Source organism: Eulemur rufifrons, chromosome 7, assembly GCF_041146395.1.
Source record: "Eulemur rufifrons isolate Redbay chromosome 7, OSU_ERuf_1, whole genome shotgun sequence".
NCBI lineage: Eukaryota > Metazoa > Chordata > Mammalia > Primates > Lemuridae > Eulemur > Eulemur rufifrons.
The window spans coordinates 158,947,770-158,966,695 of NC_090989.1; the positions used below are offsets into that span (position 1 = coordinate 158,947,770).

General features: G+C 44.7%; 1 protein-coding gene across 1 annotated transcript in view; it reads left to right on the forward strand.

Moving 5' to 3' along the window:
* Positions 1-18,926, forward strand: part of CACNA2D3 (calcium voltage-gated channel auxiliary subunit alpha2delta 3) — an 850,367-nt gene that overhangs the window by 630,130 nt on the left and 201,311 nt on the right. Inside the window, exons 15-17 of the mRNA XM_069473712.1 lie at positions 6,697-6,768; positions 8,147-8,227; positions 14,262-14,336. Of these exons, the coding sequence (XP_069329813.1) occupies positions 6,697-6,768; positions 8,147-8,227; positions 14,262-14,336 (228 nt within the window). The remainder of the gene's footprint in view (positions 1-6,696; positions 6,769-8,146; positions 8,228-14,261; positions 14,337-18,926) is intronic.

The following is an 18,926-nucleotide window of genomic DNA, read 5'->3' on the forward strand; positions in this document are numbered from 1 at the left end:
GAAAGGTCCTGGGATTTTGGCCATAGAGGGTCTATACATAGCCACATATTCAGCTCAAGTCCCCCTTCCCAGATCTGCATCTCCCTGCTGTTCTCACCAACTAATTTGTACAGAGTGTTATTCCGATGACTTTCTACTCTCCTGCTCTCCCCTTGTCATGCAGTGTGAAAACTAGAGGACATGGGTGACATCTCTTTCCACCCTGACCTCATTACCCCTCATTCTACCCAGGCAATAGCCCTTGGGGATTCCCAGGTCATTGGTAAATTTAAGCTCCCTAGGAAAGGAGGAGATGCCAGAGGGTGGCTTCCCTCTATTCAAGCCACACTTGAGAAAGTGGGTGTGAAATAACCTCTGCTCCTCTGTCACATACTCAGATCCTACCTTGAAGAATCAGTGATTTTCTTTTTTCAATGTCTCATCTGATATTTAAAGGTATACACAGCTGTGTTTTTCAACCTCTTAGTACTATTCCTTTCCTGTCAAGGCAAAGGTTATTGACAGAACTAATAGCTGATGCAGTCTGTCTTTATTTCAACTAGGGTAGGTAACTAAGTGATACTGGCTGCCATTTAAATGCATTCTTACTGGTAAGACCCATGCTCTGGAAAACGCTTTTTTAATCTCCCAGGATTTTATGCCTGCAATTCACGCTAATTGCCACTAGATGGTGGCAGTGTCTTTTCATAGAGTGTAGGTTAATGTTCCTTATAGATATTGAAGACACAGCAGAAACATAGCTGTGTACTCACAAATTATACACGCATATATAAAATATCTATGTATTTTAGTGTAAGAGTATACATTTATATTATGTACTCTATTAACAAAGTCAATATGTTGATCAATTTTACTAAGAAAACAACAAACATAAGAGCGAAGTATAGAAGAAATATGATATTTGAGGAGAGTTAGTGAATCAGCCTTGGTTCTTGGCTTACAGACAGTCCTCTTCCCAGGCTGAGTTTGCCATTTGTGCACAACCTTCCCTTTGAGCCCAAGCCTCCAGAGCTGAGCAGATCTGGCAGGAGGCTCTGTGGCAAACCACCTGGCAGCCCTTGAGTGGGCTGCCAAGCGTGCTTAGCTTGATTGGATGCCTTCCTGAGGCCAGGCCCTGCTCACTGCCTTTCTCCAGGGCTTGGCACTCATCCTCAGGGACTTCCAGCTGCAGGAGAAGCAGAGGGTCCTGCCACCAGTCCTGATGGAGATGTGAAGAAGGCAAGCAAAATAGATGTCCTTCAGCCGTGAAGGCTGCCCAGCCAGCACGTAGCCACACTGCTCCCAGTCCACAGGGGCTCGCTGGGCACTGGCGTGTGCTTGCAACCTGTCTCCTGTCCTGGCTGCTTTCCTGGCAGGTTCTTGCATCTCTGTCCTGTTGTGGCCAGGCAGACTCTGATTCTGCATTTCTTGTCCAGGCTCTTTTTTTCAAAGCAGCCAAATTTCTACTCATTATGAAGTTTTGATGTACAATTCTAATGATAATAGTTTTTTTTTATACCATCATAAAGTCTGATCACTTCTTCACTTGCTATCTGTTACCATTCAGTATTTGGGTACTTTGAGGGTACCTACGTTTTTTTCCTTCATTGGAAAAACACACAATCACTCATCTTGTGAATGTTGGCGCCGTTTTTCCTTTGGCCTTTCTGGCCTTCGCAGTTCCTCCTCTGTTTGGGTTGTACATGGCACTTGGGGCCACCTCAATGGGTATCCAGAGCTACCTAGGTCATTTATGGACCAAGCTGACACCTGTGTGGGTTAGGACTCTTCTGTTATGAGTCACAAATCTAATTCATGTTCATTTGGGCAAAAAGAGAAAACTTATTGGCTCAAGCAACCCAATAATGGAAAAAAGCATTGGTGGAAGTGACCTTGGGAATGAAGTCATCCAGGGACTGGTAACCTTCCTCTCTCTCCCTCTCCTTCTCCTCCACCACTCAGATCTCACACACACACACACACACACACGCACACACACACACTTCCTCCTCTTTGTGGGTTTATTATATTTTTTCAGTTTAATTGCCTGTCTATGACTGGCAGGCTTACATTCTTTTAACCATCCACAAAGGACAGTAAATGGTCTTTCCCACTAGCTCCAGGCAGGAAAGAGAAAAAAATCCTGGGTAGCCTAGCTTGAATGCTGTGCCTAATTAATAAACCAATCAGGCGGCCCGGGCAGTGTGAGTGTGAGTGTGAGTGTGCACAGCCAGAGTGCATACCCAGGATGGGACAGGTTAGCTGCTAAAAAACCCTGTGGTTGGAGAGGGTGAAGAGGATTTTCCTAAAGGAAGGGGGTGATAATTGCAGAAGGTGGCAAAGCGAGGTAGTGGGCAATTTAAGATATGTCACACCCCTGCATTGTTCCATTTATAACTATCCCTAAGTATAAAGCAAATGGACTGAAGCTGCTCTGCAGCAGGGAACTTCCTCCTGCTGTTGTTAAACTGGCCTGCAGGAGGCATTCTGAATCTGTCATATAAACCCTGACAGATATCGATAAATGCCAGACATTTTTACTGAAGTTCATGCTAAACCCGAAGAAGAGAGCCTCTGTGTTCACTAAAGGAGAGCCGGCATGCCAGCCCCGCCCAGCTCTTCTTCCTCTGCCACGTGAGCTTTTCTGTCTCCGTTAGTGGACTTGAGGTTCTTTGGGGACAAGATCCAGGCCTCATTCCTGGTTGTCTTTCCAGCACATGGCATGGAACTTGGCACGTGGCTGATGCTCAAGGAATGTTTATCAAGGGCATCAATGAATAGTAATATCTAGATGAGCAACAAAATGAATAGACCACAAATCTAGTGTTGTTCTGCAATCTGGGACCACACCCTAGGGCTGGTCACATTGCTGCCTAGTGCCATCAGTGGGAAACTAATCAAGCATTAGGAGTAGAGGCCTGGCATGGCTGCGTGGACCTTGCACATGAGTCCAAATGCATATTCATGTGAGCCTACATGCATGATTAACTTGGGAAGCTGACAGGAAGCAGTCAATCTGTTGAGCAAGTTTGTGTTTTATAAACCAGATGTTCGGTATTATTATTCATCATTTCCTTTGATACCAGAACGATCCCCATTATGTAGCATGGGAAATGAAGGATATGGAATAATATACCCTTATTATACAAGAGAGTACCACAACCGTGCATTTCAGAGGCCTTTTCGAAGCCTGGGCAAGTGTAATTGAACAGCAGTTCATTTTAAGATTCCCACTTGGACTTAAGTTAATGGGATTTTGCCCAGATGGACCATGGTGACCCCCATCTCCTGCTCCTACCCTTTAGAAAATGAATGTTGACTCTATGTCTGCATTTTTCTTGGAAGCCACATGTATGAATCATAGGCAGCACTTTTGCCTATGCAGCAGCTACAGGTTGGGGAGTCATAGAAAAGCAAGGACCCCCCTAGTGTGTAGGGGGACAGAGGGTTTCTGGCCATGGTTGGCTGCATAACTTCTGCTTGGTGGTCTGGGGAAAAACTCTTGCCATTGGCTGCTATTTCCTGTGGCAAGAGTACAGAGTGCCTTTCAATCATAAAGTGCTTACGGTGCAAATGAACTTGCAAATTGATGTTCCTTCTCCATAAAATATTTAAGATTCACAGAGTCCAGACCTGTGGAGGCCGGGGATGATGGAGTTGCTGGGTGCAGAAGAGGTCCTTCATGTTGTGCACGTGGTATTTCTGTGCGTAATGATGAGCTGGTACACGTGGGGAAGCCTACAGGTGAGGGTTCTGGCCCCGCCAGACTGTCCCCAGGAGAGGAGTACATGCGATCACAGGCCCACATGTAAACTGCGGCCAGACTGAACTCACTGCATTTCCTTTGTTTACCTGGGGCTGGTTACAAGTGAGTGGTTTCAGTACCAATGCAATATTATGGGGATTTTTTTTTTTAAGTAATGATGCAGTAATTACATTTGGAATTAGCCCCTGAGTGAAGTTGATACTATATTCTGGCTTAATATTTTGAAGTTAGTTTTCCATGATCTTGTGTTTGTGCCAGAACAATTACTAGTGATTTATAACTGATTTTTACTGGTTGCAGGAAAAATGCTTCATTTCTCATTATTGTCAATGGTATGTTTTGATTTTTTCCATGATCCATGTTGGCATTGCTTGAAGTTTTGATTTGAGTTGAAAAGTGGAAGTTGTCCAGGGTTATGGATCAGCTCAAATCAGTTTTCTTTATAGCATTAAGGATTAATCAAGGAGTCAGAATGTGGGAAGACTTCTAGTTCTAAGAGAGCTGTTTACTGTGGGTTGGTTCTGCCTTTGAAAATGGCCTTGCATGCCTCCAGTGGCGGCCGTGGTGTGCTCTGAGTATTTTTAGCAAGATGTCAGAACTATGTTTCCATACTGTTATATACTATATATGCTGGTTGACTTGGTTCCTGGCAACAATAACTATCAATATCATCTCACAGTTGATATTGTTTTGTTATTAATATTGATAAAGTAAATTTGTTTATTTATTCTAGCATCCAAACTAGGCTGCCCCCAAATAATAGGTTGCATGATTCCATGTATATTATTACACATGATTATCATGTATACTACTAGTCAGAGTTCTTTGGAGAAACAGAACCAATAGAAGAGGTACATATAGAGAGGCTATGTATAAAGGGAGAGAGGCAGGGGGATTATTTTAAGGAATTGGCTTACACAGTTGTGGGGACCGGCAAGTCTGAAATCTGTAAAGGAGGCTGGCAGGCTGGGAATTCCAGTAAGAGTTGATGTTGCAGTCTTGAGTTTGAAGGCAGTCTGGAGGAAGAATTCCTTCTTCTTTGGGGGACCAATCTTTTCTCTTTAGACTTTCAACTGATTGGATGAGACACACCCACGTTATGGAAGGTAATCTGCTTTACTCGAAGTCTACTGATTTAAATGTCAATCATATCTAAAAAATACCTTCCCGGCAACATTTAGACTGGTGGTTGATCAAGTAGCTAGGCACCATGGCCTAGCCAAGTTGACACATAAAATTAACCATGACACCAATGAGTTCTCAGTCCTTGAGGGACTATGAGATTCTTGCTTCATCTTACTTGCCATGGGGGAATATAGGCCCATCTTGAGATAGATGTAAAACTATTAAAAATATGGCCCGTCGATCCCTGTTGGGAGTTTTTTCCAACACCTGCCAGCTTCTTTTTAGCTATCATGATTATCAATAGAGATGAGGTGAGAAAGGATTGCCCCATAACAATGCTCTTGACTTTTAGTATACATACTCATTAGTAAAATAGTTATTCACATTCAGAGCGTCTGGAATGGGGTCTGGGGCTATTTCTAGCAAGCAGTCAGGTGCTGCAGGTGCTGCTGCCCTGAGTACCACACTGCAGTAGTAACGCCCTGTAGCTCTGATAATCTACTGGAAGAACAAGGCGAAAGATGGACGGAGCTTAATGACTTTTACTCAAGAGACCAGCCACTCTATGGGCGCTTCAAACACTTAGATTTTAGGATCTTCTCTTTATTATGCTTTTCCCTAAGAAGACTGAGAAAACAATGCCTGATTATTCTTTGGAACTAAAGCTATAGAAGAGAAGTGCCCAAACGTCAGAAAATACCTTAGACTGAGCCTTGAACAGTCTGTGAAACCAGAAAGTATCGCTCTCCCATCAGACGTGCCCGGCCAGTTTTGGTGGCCGTCAGCAATACCTCAAGCCTTGATCTTGCTTTGGACTCTGCTACTTACTAGCTGTGTAAGCTTGACGACAAGGCAAGGAGACGAGCATCCTTTGAGCACCTCCGATGCCAGGTACCATGCTGGGCAGTTTTATATTGTATCTTTATGGCAACAATGCTGGGGAATAGTTGGCATTATTTCATATGCAGCTTAACTAGTGCCGTTAAGAAAGATTGAAAGCTGAGAATTAGAACCAGGTTTGTCTTGGGCCAAAGCCTGCTGTGTTCCAGAACTCTCTTTCCCCGTTTGTTTTGGGGCAGAGCAGGGGTCCCTGCCTGGCTCCCAACACCGTGTGAAAAGCAGATGGGATGGTGAGTCTCCATGTGTCTGTGCACAACCCAAAGGCTTACACAAGCGTGTCATGTGCCGTATGCCAGGGCTCCTTCTTCGAGGAGAAATGATTAGCTTCGTAGTCATGTGTTTTGGGCATCAGGTGATCAAGTAATGTTTTTCATTGTGTTTTTGTTTTGTTTGTTTTCCATCTGGGACTGGCATCCAAAGATCTGTAGAGGTAAAAGGGCCTCGAGTCAGCTACCGTAGGGAGGATAAATCCTTCCAGATTCTGTCATTTCCGGTGCGGGCAACTCAAAAGACCCCTTATGCTCATGCCTTTGGATCCTGATTTTTAGATTAAAGAGAAGCATGATTATTGAACATAAATATCTGGGAAGTCAAATAGTAAAATAAATCTGTGGCAATAAAATAAAACAAATCAGTAAGATCCACACAAGGCTCTACTTGAACCCAAATGGCTGAGAGCAGGGAACAGATCAGCTGGAGTGTCAAGCGGCAGCTGACTTTGTTTCCCCAGTTGGGGGCCGGGACTGTCAGCTGCAAATCAGGTGAAGACACGTTGTGCCGGGCCCTCCACTGGAGGCTGAGCAGGCGCCGGTCCACTCGCCACAGCCCCTGTGGTCAGGAAAGGACATGATGGCCCAGGGTCTCGGCCTCCCCAGCCGAGGTTTCCAGACCCTTCCCTGGTAACCGGCTTTTCTCTCCCCATCCAGCTCGCTGATGATCAGGGCCTCGTCCTGATGACCACCGTGGCCATGCCTGTGTTCAGTAAGCAGAACGAGACCGTGAGTACGGCACCGCACTTCCTGCCTCACGCTCGGAGGGTGGTTTTCTCAGACCCCCCTCTGACCCAAGCTCTGGTTTTTGTTTTTTAAGGAGAGAGTGCATATAATTTTCCCTTACTGTTTTATCCTGCTGCTGGAATTAACACATCAAAATTAGATGAGAAGAATTCAAGCAGGCATTGTGTTAGAGTTTGCAGTCCCTTTCCAAAATTTTTATTAAATGACCTTAGGAGGAAAAACCTCAGAGACAATCCCTGATTAGGGTGGGCTGACGTATCTTTGGCTTATAGTTACCTGCCTTTTATCAGTTTCCTGGGACCGTGGTAACAAAGTGCCATCAACTGGGTGGCTTAAAAAACAGAAATTCATCCTCACACAGTTCTAGAGGCTGGAAGTCGGAAGTCACAATGTCAGCCGGGCTGTGCTTCCTCTGACAGCTCTAGGGAAGAGCTTTCCCTTGCCTCTTTCAGCCTGCAAGGGCCCCAGGCACTCCTTGGCTTGTGGCAGCGTCTCTCCAATCTCTGCCTCTGTCTTCACACCTGCTCCTACGTGTTGCTGTGTGCTCCCCTCTTCTTATAAGGAGACCAATCATTGGATTCAGAGCCTGCCCTAATCCTAGGATGATTTCATCTCGAGGTCCTTAACTATTACATCTGCAAAGACCCTATTTCCAAACAGCATTACGTTCTGAGGTTCTGGGTGGACATGAACTTGGCCGACACTATTCAACCCACCATAAGCCTTAAAAGAAACAACAGGCAGCAGAAATTTGTACATCCTTCCCCATGGCCTTTCTGACATTGGAAAGTTTCAGCAAATCACAACGGCTGCCTGCCGTGGGAACTGGGACCCTGGAGGTCTATTCCTTCACATTTGCCCTTGGTTCCAACTCGATGCTAAAAATGTTAGAGTTATTACATCTTTCTCTGGCTGTTTAGTCTCTCTCTCCTGGGCACCAGATGGCAGTGTAAGTCGAGAAAGCAGTTAACATGCTGTCTTTCCTATAAAAAGCTTTCATAAGACGCAAGCTAATGATTAGGGTCCTATGCTGCCGCAACTGTTGTGTTTCTTCACATCAGTATCTGAGTTTCAGGAGAGAGAAGAGGGAGGCTATTGAAGTGTCTTGGTATGAGTGTGTGTTGGGGCTTGTAGTAGTTAACGGGTGGCCTGAGAAGCTACCATTCTTGTCCAGTGACATTTTGGATGGAGGGTAGGGGATAGAAGAGGCTCTTTCTTGGAGATGTCGGTTAATCCACAATCTCTATCAGTTTGGGAAAGGCACCAGACAGTGATCTATGGTGTGTGCCTTCTTCTCATGAGGGTCTATTTCTTTTGCCAAGTTAACTGACTGTTATTGTTCAATGTCCGTTTTCAACAGAGGTCGAAGGGTATTCTTCTGGGAGTGGTTGGCACAGACGTCCCAGTGAAAGAGCTTCTGAAGACCATCCCCAAATACAAGGTAATGCATGACCTAATTAATGAGATCAGAGCAGCAGAAATACCAGGTGCTTCATTTTCACAAAAGTCCGGGTTCAAACTCCACTGCCCTTTTGAGCAATGATTTTGCTTACCACCATCATAACCTATTACCTTGTTTTTGTACCATCTGTACAGCTAATTAACAGGTATTTTTAAACTTAAATTGAATTGCCGTTTTTCTTAATTACCTCCTCTAACCTCAGTTTAAAGAATCAATGTGAAATCATAAGTTTTGACATGATGGTTAAGTTTTTCTGATGCACACGAAGTGTTGACATGACTGGTTTGCCTTTTAAAAAGATGGCCCAAAGGGTTCTGCAATCCTGTGCAGAAAACTCAGCCACATTCCCTAGTGGGGGCTCCTGAGCAAAGCAAAGCAAAAGGTGGGACATGGGAGACCCCTCAAGGGCCCACACAGGCCCACAGCGCTGCCCGGGAGCCCTCTGGATGTGAGCCCGAGTGTGTGCGTGCGGGAGGGTCAGCGAGCGGCCCTGCTCTAGGTCCCGTTGGTTCCCTGGACCCAGGGCTCACTGGCTGCACAGGGTTCGGGCCCACACCATTGCCTCCCCCTCCGCACCAAGCAGAGCGGCCAGCTGGGCTCCTTGTTAGGCCTATTCAGATTGTGGAGGGCCCCCTCTGCCCCCGTCTGGAGGGAGGCCTGGAACCAGGATTCTTGGCTATCAGGGGCCCCTTCCTTAGCACCACCTTCCCTGATGTGCTGAGGCCTGATTTGCAACAGTTGTGAGGGACCCATCGGCCTTCCTGGGCCTCGGGGGAGGCAGGCAGTGGTTAGAATTCACTCTGGAGGCTCCTGGCTCCATCACTGATGAGGTGGGTGTAGACAAGTCCCTCAAATCCTTATTTCCCCTTCTGTCAAATGGTGACGGCCAGCTTCATCCCCCAAAGCTTGCACGATTGGAGATAAGTTCCCAGAGGCACGACAGGACATTTAGTTGATCCAAACCCATAAAGTCAAGTGCTGGAAACTGTAAGTCCCCAGAAACTGAAAATCAAGGGTGTGGAACAGGGACGGCTTTGAAGCCCCTAAAGACAGTGAACTTCTCTTTGGTGGCAATCCCCAGACCTGGGTGTCCAGAGCTACTGGCTCACTATTTAAGGAAGGGTGTCCCACCTACAGAGAATGTTCTCAGCCAATTCTTAAGCTGCTTATTTCACATGAGGACATGTAGAAACCAAAGCACAGGGCCACTACTTACCTGGTAGGTGCCCAATAAATCAAGAAAGGATGAATATGATATAGAATAAGTAACAATTACCCTGCGGTTCAGTTCCTCAGAGCTTCCTCTACCAGCCACTGTGCTAAGCTCTTTATAGCATTATCTCACTTAATAATAAGTAGACATTAAAATTACCTCCATTTTACAGCTAAAGAAACTGAGGCACGGGAACATCTTAAATATCTTACCAAATTGTTCATCTTGCAAGTGGGAGAGCCATGATTTTAACCTCTATAACCCCAGTGCTCCTAGGAACAATAAGAGAAATGACAATAATAACAGTAATAGTTAAAATGTGAAAATAAAATCATCATCATAATTAAAATACAGTAAAATGTTGATTGAACTTCTTACTGTAGAGTTGGTATAGTCTCAGGTACTTTACATGCATTATTCCTGTTGGCGTCTTACTACACTCTCATGGAATGGGTACATTTGGCCTCATTTTTAGGTAAGGATGCTTGAGATAACTTTCTCAATTGCACTCAGCTGGTCAAAGATGAATGAAACAGAGCATAACAAGAGAGTAGAGGAAGATCGGCTACAGAAAGTTAACCAGCTGTGCTTGAAATGCGGGCACTTCTGTTTTATGCTGTCCCCAGGGTGGAGCTGGAACCAGAGACACAGGGATGACATACGCTAATCTGAGGCATCCCTTCCCTGGTTCCCATAAAGAGCCTCGGGAAAGGTGTGCCTGCCAGCCAGGGACAGCCTTGGCCAGACGGGCCTCTGCTGGAGGAGAGGAGAGCTCCAGGGAGCAGAGTTCAGGTCACGCCTTGCCCTCCTGATTAACACCTTGTAAAGATGAGTCACCTCTTGGCTCTTGGGGTTTTCCCAGAAGATAGAATTCTTTCTTTCTCCCTTAACTTCATAGATTTTTCCCACAAGCTATCAGACTTCCTGTAATTTTTATTAAGAATTCCAGACACCCCAGCAATAATTTCCAGACACCACAGCCTCTGTTAACATAACGAGCCATTTTATAATTGGGTTCACTTCATTAGCCCAAAGTCTCTCCAGTTGGAAGGGAAGTGCCTCCTTTCCCCAGGCTGTTGGACCACGCAGGCTTCTGGCCTCCAGGAGAGCATGCTCAGGCCCAGGGCCCCTCTGGCAAGCCCAAGAGCTGGAAGGCCTCGCGTCCGATCTGTTCTCGATTACTGCATGGGACTGCACATTAGGCAGGACAGGAAGACTGCTTCTATTTCGGATGAAACAGGACTTAGGGATTTCATCAGTATACTGATGTGTGGTCCCAAACAAATATTGGTCACTGTCATATTATAAGTTTTTGATTCCCTGAGAGATTCATCCACAGAATGTATTTTGAGATTTGCTCAGTTTCTCTTCTTACATCTATATTAGGTCATATCTATATGCCACCAACCAACAAACATTCTGATGTTATTTTCTCAGAACATTTGCCGGGAAGGATTTTAACCAGTTTCTGAATATCAGGAAGGCTTTCTCAGGTACAGGCTTGAGAAAGCTATGCATCTGCTGGAGCAAATCAGCTTCTTTGGGGCTCATTTTTAATGTTAACTTTAGTTTGCATTTTCAAACTGAACTAGGAAATATTTGAGTAAAGTGATACTTACCTTAAATACACACAAACCCTCATGGAATGCCTGCCCCGTGCCCACCCTTGTGCTAGGGACTGTAGAGGTCAAAGGTGAGTGCTGTGGCCCCTGCCCCACAGAGCTCCTGCTAATGGAGAGGGCACTGCCCTAAGTTTTTCCTAGAACAAGATAGAGGAAGGAAAGAAATCCAGCTAAGGTGGAGGGACAGCAAAATGAGTGTAGCATTCTTATGCATTAGAGTGAAGGTAGTGATGGAAATGTGCTCGGGGTTTTATGAAAATGTGTATGGGAAGGAGAAAGTGAAGGGGAGAGTCAGGAAGATCCTGAGGCTGAGCTCACAGCATGGGCAAGAATTCACTAGGTGGGGAGAGGGGGTTCTCCAGGCAGCTGGCCCTGCTTGAGTAAAGGTGGGGATGGGAGAGAAGACTGCAGGGGTGCTGCCATGTGCTCTGAGGGCAGTGGGTGGAGGAAGGCAAACCTGTACTCAGGCAGGGGCCAGACCCCAGGGAGACCTCAGGGACAGGTGCATGGGGTCTATCTTACACACCAAGGGGGTGTCTAGTGGGTTTTACAAAAGGGAGCAACATGGTCAGAGTTACCTTTGCCAATCCGGAAGATGACTTTGTTGAGGCCAAGTTTGGAGGCAGGAAGAACGGTTGTAGAAGTTGTAGGAGTCTACTGAATTAATTGCCTGGTGGTAGGGTTGGGCAGCAGGGTTAAATCAGAGTAATAGCTGGGAAAAAATCAGGAAAATTTAGTATCACCTTGGATTGAGGGGTTGGAGCTGAAAGAGAGAAAAGAGTCGGGAAGAGGTGACGAATACCCAGTTGGGTGCTTGGATCACCACCAAGGCAGGAGACCGAGGCAGGAGCATAGAGTTAAGGCAGACAAGGGCCACTGGCGGCAGGATCTTAGAGCAAAGGCCAGCTGAGGAACAGGGGCCTGCTGAGGATCCCAGGGAGCATGGGGCCTGGAAGCTGAGGGTGTCGTGTCAGGGAGGAGGAGGCAGACGGCTAATAGAACCAGGAAGATTTGAGAGAGAAAATCCTACAGGGCTTGGCAATTGGGAGGCCACTGGCAACTGTGGAGAAATGAGTTTCTGTAGCATCTTGAGGGGGTGAAGGGAGAGCAAAGGCAGCATCTAGTACGTTGAGGCATGGACGGGCCACGAGGAAGCAGAGGTGGCATCAGACAATGAGTGGAGGACTCGGTGGGAGGGTGAGCTCAGCTTCTGCATTCCACGAGAGGAGGCAGAGAGTTTTGCTTAGCTTTGTAGAATCTGCACTAACTGCAATTTCTTTTATTGTTTCCCTGCTTCCTCCTTTTCCTCTTCCTCCTTTCCACACTCCTCTTCCCTCCACCCCAACCACCCCTCCATGTATTTTAAACCACATGGTATGACCTTTGCCCTCGTGGAACTTATATTCCAGTGGGGCACTAAATAATCAATGGTCTTGACTGATGCCTTGCTTACTTATAAGCAACCTCACAGATAATTGATAATCATCATTTTGGTAAGTGCTATACAAGGAAAGCATAGAGTATTAAGAAGAGTCCTACTGCTTTTGAATATTGCCTCCCAAAAGCAAAACAAGAACCAAAGTAATAGACATTAGAAGGCACTGCATACATGAGCCGGCTCTAAAATATTATTTCTTTGGTCTAATTTTGAGTTTGAATTCCCAATCAAATACCACTTGTACGTTTAATGGAAAAAGTCAAATTCTCAGAGTCCTTTGTGACCCCTCCAGTCCATCTTAAACTGGGACATAATAATGGTAATTAATGCAGTGTTGACTGTGTCTGACATTTTTCCAAGAGACAAGATGAAAGAGACGATATACATCTCAAAGGATAGGAAATCTCTGGTTTATCTTTCACAGCATAATGAAATATACGTTTACCATTAAAGTGGAATCTTATTAAGACTTGCTGTGCAAGGTAACTCCAGGAGAAAACGTCTGTTGCCCTTGACTACCACGTGCATATTTGCTTTATGTAATGCAAGGGAAACTTTTAATTGCCGGTGTTAAATTCTCTGAAGTTAATTTCACATCACCTTGACATTAAGCTAACAAGCAGACAGGGTCATTCCTGGTTTATAAACTCCGTTGTCTGGATCATTTAATAGTATCATATTCAAAAATGTGAGTGGCAGAGAATTTAAAGAAAAGTAACAGTGAGGGCTCAGAACTATGAAATAACTCCTCAGGAAAAAAAAAAAATGGAGATTTTTTTTTTTTTCCTTTTCCCCTTTCACTGCTCTGGCAAAAGTGGGTTACATTTTCTTTCTTCAGAGACAGAGAGAGAGAGAGATCAGTATGGGTTTTATGCCAGAGGCCATTTTAATACATGAATGATTTGTAGGTAAATTTATTGTAGCCAATGGGTTCAGTCAACTGTGTAATAGAAATATTGTCAAAAAGCTGGGATTATTATTTAAATAAGTGCAGTGTTAAATTTGATTACATACTTTTTAAAGGTAATAAAACATTTCATTGCTTGCAAACTATTTCCCATAGTCCCATTTAGTCAGAAAACATAAATTAAGTGAGGCTCTGCATAGAAAATCACCCGGGCTTTGTGTCGGTGGAAGCATGCGTGGCAAAGCCGGGCAACCGCACAGTTTGAAGATGAAGGATATAAAAGGGGTTGGCAGGCTCCTCTATAGGCTGGGGGGCCGGGGGGGTGGCACTTTTATCCTTGAAGAATTATGGAAAATGACAGCCTAGGGGAGCGCCCATTTGAGATGGCCCTTGTGGGTGTGGAATTGCAGGAAGCCTAAAAGTAAAGCAGTGTAAAGACCTTTCTTTCTTTATTACAGGCAGAGAGAAGATGCCCGGATTGATAAAATTCTGTTCATTTGGACATAGGGCCTTTCCAGAAACATTAGCCACTTTCTTGTTTAAAAAAACAAAGGTTTTTGTTTTAAATAAATAAAAATAAAGCCCTTAGATGCCAACGTGAGGATGTGACATTTTGAATTGTGCTATTTGCTGAGCTTATCCTGTGACAGGTCTTCATTTCCACCAAATGTCAAGGATCAGTGCCTTGCATTCATTTTAATGAAATATTGTGCTGATAAGGGTTATGAATGCCAAGTTTAAGCTGTAAATTACTAAATGCCGGGCTGCTTTATGCTTTGTGAATTCACCGGGGAGCAAGCTAATGAAGGTTTCTTTCTTGCTTCCTCTTACAGTTAGGGATTCACGGTTATGCCTTTGCAATCACAAATAATGGATATATCCTGACGCATCCAGAACTCAGGCCACTGGTAAGAGAAATATGTATTTCTGCGTTTCTCCTTTTATGATTTTAAAAGAGCACCTTCATTTCTACAATGATGACACTGCAGCAGTTTTCCCTTTAAAACTGCTCAATTCATAGTATTGCAAAGGTTGTTTTAAATAATTTATAACTAGCATTTTGACACATAATATTTAAATAATGTAAGATAAATACATTACCATCATGCTTTTGTATATAAAGCCATATGTATCTATATGCATGCATTTATTTATTTCCCATCTGCCAATATATGGAAAATTGTTATTTAAACAGCATGAAAACCATTATAATGGTTCCCTTTATATAATAAACGGACTCTCACACACTAGCTCTAGATCCACTTATTCCAAGTCTCATTCGATAGAACGTATTAGACTACAGATCCCTGGAAATTCATTACAATGGGATTTGCCCCAAAATTACATTGCTTAAGCCCAGGGCTTTGTGCATAGAAGCTATTCAACACCTTTTCTGTAGAATTGAAACAGCTGAGATTTTCTCCATTTCCTGCCTACATCATATCTAGTAGCGTTGTTTGGTGACCTGGCCACTTTCTGTCTCTCAGCATTGTTCCCACTCTCTGAAATAAGTGGGGTTAGGCCAAATCCAGGACAGCCCATGGTGTCGTCAACCCGAATCCCTGGGTCGAGGCTTCCCAGGGTGCCTTGTGGAGGAGATTCTGAGCCAGCAGCCAGGCTCATCTCCTGACAGTGTGTGCTGTGGACTCTGGTGGGACATTGGCAGCGAGTGTGCCACATGTTGGCTATCCCTGGACTAGTTGCAATATGTTTAAAAAAAAAAAAGAAGACATCCTTTGGGGTTTGTGTGTGTTTGTGTAATTTTCAAAAGTGAAATAAAAATCTCAAGAATAATACAGTGAACGCTGCTTTTTTAAGTTAAAGTATAGGTCATTTTCTCTAGCAATCCACACACACACATACACACACACACGTGCACACACACAAATGTACATGTGCCCATCTACCCTACATGTCTTTTTCCTGTTCACCGAAGTTAGAAAATAGCAGCAATTCCTGCTATGCAAATGTTTGTTGGCAAAACATTGTGGGGACCAGTTCACCTCTTTGCATCATTGTTTAGAAACAGTTCATGTGAGGCCTCCATCATCACCCAACGGTGCTCTAATTGCCCTGGTATTAATGGAGTCATGACCACATCATGTGGATCCCATATGCATGCTTTAAGATGGGACTTACGGTAATATGTGATTTGAGCCATCTTTTTATCAGAAAAGTACTGAATTAACTGGTTAGCTAATTCCAAATATAACTCAGAATTAGTGTAAAGTTTGATTGAAAAAGCCACAGACTTTTTAAAGACATGTAAGTCTAATGACATATTTAAGTCTAAAAAGCTTAGCACATCACCCATCTCCAGGCTGCCTAGTTGGAGTGGTTTGTTGGGGGTAGTGGGAGTTATATGTTTATGTGGCTGGATATGGACTTGTAGTGCTTATTTGTTCCAAACTGGAATAGAGCAGGGTCAATGAAACAGTCAAACCTGAATCTTCTGCCACTGAATGAATTAATTTCCTATTTATCAGCTTTTAAAGGAAAAGCAAAATGGAACCAGGGGTTAGAAGTCACCAAGGTCGCTTCCTTCCCTCTGCAGCAATGGCAGTGATCAGCTGCCTTCCACACAGTTGACGTGCAGTATCTTTCTTCTTTCTTACATCTCTTGGTCATGCAGCAATGGTGTCTTTGTAAGTGGCCCATCAGATGCACTTTCCAGAGCTGTGGCCACTGAGAGGGCAACTGAAAGGCTGTTAGCAAAGCAGCCAACGTGTCAACGCTGTTCATCTCCTAATAGTACAAATATTCACAAACACAAGTCATTTCTGTTCTTCTCACTGTTGAAACACTGTACTGAATGGTTTCTCCAAAAGTGGTAGCCAGGGTCAAGTTTCCATGGGGTGGCCCAAGCAAATGCCCCACATCTCACTCATGAGCACCCAAACCAGATGAGCCATTTTGTAATTGATCCATGACAAGAACATAAGAAACAGCCTGGTCAATGGGTCACAGATCCCATTCATCTGTCTCTGACCCTGAGGCCATCAGATACTTAGAAGAGGTTTGGGGGGGATGCCAGCCATTGAGGATTACATGAATGAGCCCATCTGAATGGGATCAATAAGTGTATGCTGACTCTGACTTGAGTTTTGCATTTTTCTTCTGAGCAAAAAGCAGTAGCAAAGTGAAAGGAACTGTTACATCCCAGCTATGTGACTTTGGGTAAGTCACACAGCCTCTGTGAACAGCACTTTTCTGTTGTAATCCTTCCGTAACTATAGTGTATGTATCATAGCTTGGCTGTCAGAGTAGAAGAGATAATGCTAGCAAAGGACCTGGTGCAGGCAAGCAGGCCCCAGGAATCTCAGGGACAGTGGTGGCCATTCTGGCATCCGGCTGTGTAATACTTGTTCTGTTGATCTGAGCTCAGCTACCATAAAGACTGGAAGGCTGGAAGGACATGGTGATGGTGGATGCTTAGAGAGGGAAACTAAAAGAACACTTTTTGATTATTCAAGTGGTTCAGATTATTATGATAAACATTGGCAAGGGGTCGTGTACACACATGCACACACACACATGAGTGTACAGACACAGAATCTCTGGAATCATGCAATCTGCCCTACTTTCAGTCTGCCATTAACTTGGTCTGTGTGACCTCAGCCACGCCTGTCTGTTCCTGTCTCTCTGTCTCTGTCAGACACACACACACACACACACACACACACGTGTGCACACACCCTCAGTTTTCTTTTTGGTTCCATAGCAATCTTGGCCAGGCCAGCTGTGGTCTAGAAGACAGATAGACAACTACACTATGGAGTTCTATGTGAGCCCTACCATGTAAGGAAACCAAAGATTTTCTGTTTAAATGTAGCAATAAGAATAATACCGGAAGCCACAGTAACTGAGGAATGATAGTCAGCCTGCCTGGACACTCCTGGCTCCGGCACACACAAATTATTTGTTCATCTCTGCTCTGTTTGCCTGTCTTTGTCTTTCCCCTCCTCCGCCCTTACCACCAGTCCACTCAGCGCACAGTAGGGACTCAGTAGACGACCAAGTAAAGGGATCCTCCAAAACCACTGTTTTCATTTTCACTTTGGGTTCTTGTGAAGGATCTAAGTAACTTGTGAGCTTCCCCTGGAAATCTGGTGTCTGCACCAGGCATAAATCCACCCTGGCCAGAGCTCTCGAGCACGGCTAGGAACAGCCAGCTGCTAGAAGCTTCCCTGGCTACCTCAGGCCGGGAGTCCTCACTCAAACCCCATTCGTCTCCACCCGAGCCCAGCCATATAATCGAATCCTTATTATAAATGGACATGCCCTTGGTTCTGGCCAAGATTGCCAGATTAGCACGGTGGGTGTGCGTGTGGGGTTGTGGCCAGCGTGGGGAGGATGGAGCAAGCGCACTTAAAATAACTCATACACCCTCTCCATCTGCCATTGAGGTTGTGTCTGCCCCTGCAGCCAGAGGAAAGAAGTGGGTTTCTCTGAAGCACAATACCAATATTTTTCTAATTTGTCCAATAAAATCTTTCCCCTGAACTTAATGTTTGGCTTGATTTTATCCAGTATTTTCTTTAATCTTGTATGATTTGGGTGTGAATCATGAAGTGTCTCCAAAAACAGCTCAGACATAGGAGCCTTACTCAGCAGACTCACTTTGGTTTAATTGGCAAAGCTGCTGAAGTAATACTTTTCTGTGATAACTGGGCTCTCCTTCGTCCTCCTTCAAGGGTTTCTCAGCCACTCTGTCCTTGCCACCAGCTAATGACTTCCTGATTGACTGACTGTCGTTGGTTCAACAGGCATTGAGCATGTGGCTGGTGTGGCCCAGTGCTGGGGCAGACTGGAGGCTGATGTGGCCGTCTTCAAGGGGCAGGGAAAAGCTCCTGTTCTCAAGGGGACAATGGAAGAACAGTGCAGCAAGAGTTATTAAATGCTCTTAACCTTGAGAAATGCTTTTTGAATAGTTACTACACACCTGGGAATTTTTTTCTTCTTCTTTACCACTCTAACATTAAAGCTAAAAGTATTTTAAGGTATAGTTACTGTCTAAATTTCATTTTCTAGCTCTTTATTTTCCCTTTGTCTTTGGGAGCCTTAGGATTTTTCTTAAAATATGGAGCCCTGAATCTATCTCCTTTTCTTTTGCCCAACAGGGGATTAAGAGAGGTAGGACTGTGCAGGTGCTACCTTTAGCATGATCTGTATTTTTGTGGCGATCTTGGCCATCCATCTTTCCCTTCCTTTTAGAAGAGAGGGACATCTAAGTTGATTTCCTTCCCCTGAGGAGGCGTGGAAATGTGGACCTGGTTGAACCCCTAAGAGAACACAAAGAAGGTTCTCCTTCTGCGGCCACAGCAATGGCATGGCTCCACAGAGAAGCCTTGGGCAGGCAAAAATTTAGGACTCATTTCCGTGAAGCCTGTGTTGAAATCTGCCAAAGGCTGTTTTCTCTGTGTCTCCAAACCCAGGAGATGGGGAAGCATGCTGGAGAGGGTTTATTCTGGATGAAGATTTGCCAGTCAGTGTGTGTG